At 38.7% G+C, this 7,889-nt stretch overlaps 1 protein-coding gene across 3 annotated transcripts in view; it reads right to left on the bottom strand.

Moving 5' to 3' along the window:
- Nucleotides 1-7,889, bottom strand: part of LOC101853454 (N-acetylglucosamine-1-phosphodiester alpha-N-acetylglucosaminidase) — a 32,234-nt gene that overhangs the window by 22,931 nt on the left and 1,414 nt on the right. For 2 of the 3 annotated variants that reach the window (XM_005095598.3, XM_035969037.1), the window contains exons 2-6: nt 4,918-5,073; nt 2,879-3,086; nt 2,181-2,394; nt 811-904; nt 216-349 (exon numbers count right to left, since the gene is read on the bottom strand). In XM_005095598.3, coding sequence (XP_005095655.1) covers nt 216-349; nt 811-904; nt 2,181-2,394; nt 2,879-3,086; nt 4,918-5,036 — 769 coding nt within the window. In that variant the 5' untranslated portion in view covers nt 5,037-5,073. The remainder of the gene's footprint in view (nt 1-215; nt 350-810; nt 905-2,180; nt 2,395-2,878; nt 3,087-4,917; nt 5,074-7,889) is intronic. The other variant, XM_005095599.3, reaches the window with a different exon arrangement.

The following is a 7,889-nucleotide window of genomic DNA, read 5'->3' as shown; positions in this document are numbered from 1 at the left end:
AGAGAAAGAGAGAGAGAGAGAGAGAGAGAGAGAAAGAGAGAGAGAGAGAAGAGAGAGACAGAGACAAAGAGAGACAGAGAGACGGAAAGAGATGGGGATGGGGGAGGAGGTATAAACTATGTTCAAAGATTACTGAAAAGACAATTTCTTTATTAATTCAATTCAATTCTACTTTACAAAGTAATGCAGCAGTCTACTTAGTGTATGGAACTTACCAGTAGTCTCTGTGTCTGGACACTCGATTTTAGCACTCTCATCCACATAACTCTCTCCATCCCTCACCAGCCAAAGAACACCTCCAACTAGTTGTGAGAAGTCCTGTAATAACACATCCAGCTCTGAAAGGTATCTGTCACAGAGACACGACAAGGTTAGTCCATCACAGACAATTTCACAGATCTCCTGTCTTTCTATATGAGCTTTAAAATTTTATTTTGTTAATCTGAAAATAATATAAAAACTTTCTTTTTCTCAAGTAAATTTTTACTTTCTAATATTTTTATTTTTATTTCTCTGACCCCTCATTAGACGACCAGAACATTCATCAAAAGTAAGACTTTACACTCAACACAGCTCACTGTGTTATTTTAAATATAGGTCACAGCTTTATTTTCTGCTAACTTTCTGTTCAATACCAGCATTCACAGTAAATTTTAAAAGACATTTGTAATTACAATTTCCTAACTTACAAATGCAAAAACCAAGCATGCACTTTCAGAAACATCATCCAGTCTAAAACAAACGCATAAAATCTACAACTGTTTCTGCAAAACTTCATATTACAGCAAGGAAAAAATGTAAAATGCAAACCCTGTGAAAATGTTTCCATCCTCAGTAACTCCAAAATGTACATTCTGAATTCCTCCAGAATCTTGTACCAGGAATTTGTCAGACACAATGTTTCCTAAGGATGAAAACAGAGAAATAATACAATGCTAACGGCCAGCAATACCGCTTAAAAAACCCGACCAATTAAGAACATAAGTCTCATAACCAACAAATCATCTTGAAAACGGAACTGGCCTTAAAACTGTTTCCTGCTGTATCCCCTATAAATTAGCAAAACCTTTTTTTTCGTAAACTCCGCTCCGATTGAAAACAGTATTCTCAAGTGTCGGAAGTAAAGTCTATTTCATGATAGATCTCTGAAAACATTTCGAAATCGATCTTGTTTTATAACCAAACATTTTCCGGAAGCTAATTGGCATGGCAAGACATTTTTAGCTCAAAAATCAATGTTTGGTTTTCTGTTAACCTTAACCTGCACAGCTGTTCATTCTTATCAACAGGTATAAGCATGCACTCCTCAGAGCTGTTCAAAGAAAACAGCTGATTATTTCAATGTGGCCCAATCGACAAATAGGAAGCTGATCTACTTTTGTTCCATAAAATTATAGGTATTGGATATTTTTACTTAAATGGGTACTTTACATGTCTTTTTTTCTGACATAACATCAGCATCATAAAGAAACAATCCAAATGACTTCTCAGTTTATATTTATATTAAATCACTTATAAAAACTTTTTTTAGAACAAATCAAAATGAATGATAAAACTGGAAGCACTCTCCACCAATTTTTAGAAGCTTTTCCAGCAACGGATGTAGAATCTACCCTTGATTTTAGAGTCTCAACAACAAATGTGCCCCTTTTGTCTAGATGTAATTCTTCACCTCATGCTTCACTTGAAGTGGAAGGTATTGGTATGAATCTAGCACCAAGCATAAGCACGTCTTCCTCCTCACTTCTATTCTCACTGTCCAAAGGACCACTTTCATCAACGGAATATGAATAGAAAAACGAATTCTTATTCATTGCTTATAGCCCAGCGCCTGGATCAGCCATCTTGAACATTGTCAGAAGTTGAGAATGAAGACAACAACAAACTCCATTGTTCTGGCTTCCGTAAACATTATTGCACTTCTTTCTTTTGCCTCAGTGGGAAATGAAAATAAAGACTGATTAGATCATTTATAAATGAAAGCAACACTATTATGAACGAAGTTACAGTCAGTTTAATCCACCCATCATTTAAGATAGTATATGAACATATAATCCCTGTTGCAAGAAAAATGAAAAACTTCAGTGGTCTTTACACTACACCCTGTAAATCATAGTAAAATAGAGTAAATTATTTTTCATGCAACAGCAATTATATATCAGCTCAGTTATACAGCATACCTAAACACTGGTCTGACGTTATGTTGAAAAAGCCAGCGTTGGAGGCAAGGATGCAGTTTTTCTGTTTGGCACTGTTCTGAACTGTCTCCCGATGACCCGGATTGTTTGAGCAGCCATTTTTATGGCCCGGCTCTAGAACAGAAAATGTGCTGAGTGGATTCTTCACTACCTGGTGGTTGATGTACAGAGTCCGTTGGTCCCAGTACTGCCCAACCTAGAGGAATATCAAGGTTATCGACATCAAACAGATAATAACTGACTGTCATAACAAGCTGGAACTTCACATATCCCTAGAAAAAAATATAAAAACAGAGTATAAGGACAAAAAATTGAAATCTAATACTTTGCCAAAAGATTATTGAGAAGTTATGAGAAATTTTTGGGGGGAGGTGAGGGATGATCAGAGTATTAAACAACACTTTAGCTGTGACAGTGTTATAGCATCTCCATGATTTTGGAGTATGAAGGTTTGTGTTCACTGAGAGTCCAGCTGATCAAAGAAAGACTGATGCCATGTAGTAAGGGAAGTGTTAGATTATAATGAAAGAGAATTCCTACACAAAAGAATCTTTATAAATTTTAGTGCAATATAATTACAGCGTGGAGGATAGGGGTACAGATATTACCCTCAACCTATCAAAGTCCACAAACACAAAGGAAAAAAACAACCAATAAAACAATCACAAAATCCATCTGACCTGCTTGATGTAATAGTGATAGTCCACTAATGGCAAAATAAGACTGTCATTGTGGCTCGCACGGTGCTTTGAGAAGGTCACGTTGCCGTACTTGATATGCTGGCATTCTCTTGTCTGCCGGTGCCTCTTGTGTCGAGGGCCGTGGTGAGTTGTGTACGGTTCCAGAAAATCCATCCCATCATGAAGCTCCAACGCTGAGATGTGGCTACTGGACAGTGAAAAGTAAGAAAAGAGCAGCAAAATATAGAAGACTTCTAAACACAAATAAATATGAATAAGCTGGAAGATTATTCATCTCTTTCAAAAAAACTTGGTAACAAGACCCACATTCTATATGTATTGAAACATCAACAAAAGGAACCCCTATTTGACAGCCTTTGGATTCCAAAATGAGGCATGAAGAAACATCCTCCAATAAAATCAGCAATCGAATTGACAAAATGTTGACCTAACAGATCACTCTATTTTTGTCTAACATAACTCGCTGCCTGCTTACCTTTTGAAACACGTGATTTCAGAATTATGGTGCAGATATGAACAATAATGGGGGTTTTTTTTTCAATTACAGTAGTCTCTGCCTAAGATCCCAGTGCTTGGGAACAAGGAAAATGCAGGATCTTAGGCGACACACCAAGGAGAGAATTTTCGGTGACGGTCTTCCCTTTCTCTCAAATGAACTGATGTGACCCCTGAGTGGGTTTATGGCTTATGGCAAGCAAAGACTGGTCATCCTTGATGACCAATCACAATGGCATAAGGCATGCAATTTTCACTCATCAAATCATAGTCTCGAGATCTATGCCAATCCTATTGCACCTCCCCTGTACCTGTCCAAATTTAACAGCTTTCCATCTCTGACTGGGTTACCTGCCTCTGTCGTTGTGACTGCACCAATCAAAATTCAGTCTGTCAATCAAAAATTAGGGTGCAGAGACAACTGCTGCAGTGGTCAGGGAAACAAAAGCACCGAAGAGTTCACAGTTCGATGTGATCACCTCTGACATAGACTTGCAGTGTTGGCCCTACCCACCCAGCTTGAGACAAAAGTTTAGATAGAGAGCTTAGGTGCGAGTGCGGTGTTTGGGGAAAACAAATGCATTCATGAGTTCACCCCTCTGTGTGATCCCGTATGGGGCAAACATTGTACCGCTTCATCGAGATTTACAAAGGAGCTGTGATCACTTTCATGAGAGTGGATGATCTGTAATGCAGTAGGAAGAACAATGATCACAAATTTTTACTGCTTTGTTGATTAGCTGCCCCACCCTGTTTTTGTTCCGTAAACCATTATCTGAAATGCGGGATCTTTGCCAAACGTCAACCTTCAGACCGAGATCTTAAAGGTGACTTTTGTATAGCAGAAATTTTGTTTTACTAAAACAGGGGGATCTTTCAAAGCAAATCAGGAACATAAGGCGAGGGATCTTGGGCGGAGACCACTGTAATTGAAAAACTAAAATCTAAGAGAGAAATATCTTTTATATCAACTATGAGTATAGTCACACAAGTTTCAATTCAACATCATTCACTATAGACTCATGAAACTTCTTTCTTTTGTAGGGTGGAGAAACTACAAACTGCGGTAGGATCAAAATGAACACACCTGCCAGACAAAAATAAGTATAGACAGCCTCAACTATTATAGCTCACCGTGATTCCCTGCTATTCATGAAAAATTATGATACAGCAGGCTTTTGCCTTTATAGAGAAACCTGTATTCTCAACATCACTTGTGTAGGGAGCAGAAGAACTTTGCCATAAATTGATCACAGATGTGTAGTGTGTATGTGTAAGTGAGCATTTGTTTGAAAGAGAGAGTGTGTGGGTGAGGGAGCACGTGTATACTTTGGGAACACCTGAGATTGTTGAGCTAAGCTGGAGTCGCTGCTGCTCAGCAATACCCATCAGAAATGTTTGTTACCAATCCTCTATACAGTAGAAGTAAAATTCCTCTGCACAGTGAATCCTCAAAAATGATTGCAGTGATTGAAAATCTTCCATTCACAAGTAATATTCTGAATATCAAGTCCTATTCTCACCTTATGACCAAAATCCCAACAATCAGACATAGGGTCACTGCCTTCAGCAGACTTCTTAGCTGAGGACCACACCAGTTTGGTGCAGACTTAGCATCTCCCCATGAGCACAGCCCTGTCATGAAGGAAGCATTGAATAGTGCTGCCACAGCCCCTGGTCTGAAATGAAGTTTACAATCAGTTATGAATTATAATTGGGCATATAAACAAAATAAAGTACAATATAATACGAATAACTTAAATTTTGAAAGTTCCATGTGGTTACTTACTGAACAAAGCATTACAAATAAAAGAAAAACTGAAAGTAAGCCACTAAGGTCATGTAATCCAATAATGTTGCTTTGTAACATCTGTTTATAGACTGTCCACAAGATCTAGTGGTCTAGTGGCAAATTCAAGTTACAGCCAGAGGGGCACAATATGAACTAGTAGGCTTACTTCAAAATGTATTAATCCATGCTATGATTAGTTATATTTATCCTAGGCCCTATACTCTCTCTGGACCTACTAAAATCTAATAAAATATGACGCTACAAACTTAGCCTACACTGTACTGAGCTCACACTACACTATTTAGGGAATCCCATACATACACGTTTAAACTTGGAGCTTGATGTGGATTTGTCCAAGCATGCCAATTTTCAAATTTTCAAAACAATACGTCATACTTTCTAAGGAAATTTTTACTTATATATGCATACACCCACATACAGATGCACTGATTTGAGGGCTAAACTGCCATAATTTTTGCTGCAGAACACACGTATGGCCACTACAACCCTTGCAAACAATATTTGCTTTCAAGTAAATATCAATCGTAACTGCCAAAACATCAAATCATTGTGAAATGCACGGGAGAATGCCCCCCCCCCCCCCCGCAGTTTCTTTTTAGGTCAGGGGGCATCCCCCTGAAACCCCCCAGATTCTTTTTCGAAGAGGCTAGCCCAGTCTATCCGCATTTGGAACAAGGTTAGGCCCTATTGACCGAAAGCTGTTGAGCACACAGGTCTCATTATAGATCTAAATAATACAGGTTATAAAATACATGCTAGTCAATAAGGCATCTTTTGGTTTTGTCTGAAATACAAATACTTTAGGCATTGCAAACTAAAATTGTATATCATTCAGCCATTATTATTAAGTACGGCTAGCCTGCCAGTCTAGCCGTACTTATTTTAGGCCCTATGGAACCTGTTGAGTACACAGGTCTCGTTAAACTGAGTCGATAGTGCAGTAAAACACCTACTCAATCAACAGGTCTCGTTAGTAATTATGGAAGTGATTATTCACACCGGGTGTGCGCATAAGAATTAATTTATTTACACCGGGTGAGTGCATAGAAATAATATTATTCACACCGGGTGTGCGAATAAGAAATATTTGCACAGGGTCGAGCCTTCGTTGATTTTGGACCTCATTTGTCACACCCGGGTATCCCACCTTTTGGTAAAGGCTTTAAATGTTAAAACAACAGTACACTAGTATAATAGGGTTAAAGCAGGCACTCATTGCTCTCTGGAGTCTTTGTTTTGAAGCTCTCTTTCGTTTTTCCAGAAGAAGAATATGATAAGCACAGTCTGTTAATTTCACTTTTATTGTTTTTCATACAACTAGGGTAGATTTAACTCTGTTAGCAAAGTCTGCACTTTTTCGAAGAGGTCGCCACCAAATTTTGAGGACACTTTTTCAATTGGCTCAAAGAGAGGAGTGAACTATCTTGTTATACATGATCGTTGTCCCTACGGGATGAGGGGGAAAAAATTAGGAAATGCTAGGCCCAATTAATTTCCATCCTTCTCTTGAAATGCCCTGTGCCAATAATATTTTGTAGTATTCACACACCCTGTGTGAAAATAATTTCATAACTGTCACACACCCTGTACGAATAACATTTCGTAGTATTCACACACCCTGAGCGAATAACTACAGCCAGTAATTATTCAGGTTTAAAATACATGCACTGTCAGTAAGGCACCTGTTGGTTTTGTCTCAAATACAAACAAAATTGTAAACTAAAAATTTATTTACATTTCAAGTAGGCCTATGTTTTGCTGTTTGTCAGTCTAGCCATCATCATTAAGTATGACTAGCCCAGCAGTTTAGCCGACATTAAGTACAACTAGCCTGCCAGGTATGGCTAGCCTAGCAGTCTAGCCATCATTAAGTACGGCTAGCCTCTTCCATTCTTTTTAGGTCAGGCCAGACACCCCCAATGTCAAATATTATCACACCACTGGTCCTACTGCAATATTAGTCTAGTAATTTCTGGTTTCAAACATGAATAACGCGATAACCATTGATTGGCAGCAAAAATGAAGGCCATATAACATGTTCAGCATGCAAAATACTAGACTACTACTAGGAAAAAAGTATTAAAAAACGTCGGGAGCATTATAAACTAGTAAAAAAAAGCATGCGGCTATTTTCTGGCGCCACACCGGTCAATAGATTGATGGCTATTCTCCGGCATCATGTCTAGTTGCAAATGGCACTTCTCTACAGATTTCTATCTCCCCTGTCAGCATGCTATGGCTTTACAAACACTCATGATCAGGGTCAGCATTTCTTCAGAAATGCGATTCACCATAGCCTGTGGAAACGCAGTCACCAACAATCAATGAAAGCTCCAGTGATGGAAGAAGGAGGAATTTCTTGTTTCAGAGGTGACAGCACCAGAAGCTTCAACAACCCTCAGTCACAACCGGATATACAAGAAAGCGTATCTGGCACTGAACTCAGTTGTCAATAATATCCGTAACGTGCCGACACAAGAGATGTAAAGCTGTGGAGAAGCGACATGAATGAGCAAGTATACATGATGACGCCAGAGAATAACCATTGATCTATTGACCGGTGCGACGCTGGAGAATAGCCACTTGCTTTAAAAAAAAAAAAGTGGCTATTCTCACCCGCCCGGAAGTTCTCGCAAGATCTACTCCTCCCCTCTTCTCTCTCTCTGTCTCTTTCTGAATACT

Source organism: Aplysia californica, unplaced genomic scaffold, assembly GCF_000002075.1.
Source record: "Aplysia californica isolate F4 #8 unplaced genomic scaffold, AplCal3.0 scaffold00108, whole genome shotgun sequence".
Lineage (NCBI taxonomy): Eukaryota > Metazoa > Mollusca > Gastropoda > Aplysiida > Aplysiidae > Aplysia > Aplysia californica.
Note: the sequence above shows the minus strand (reverse complement) of the source record. Positions and strands in the feature narration are given on the sequence as shown.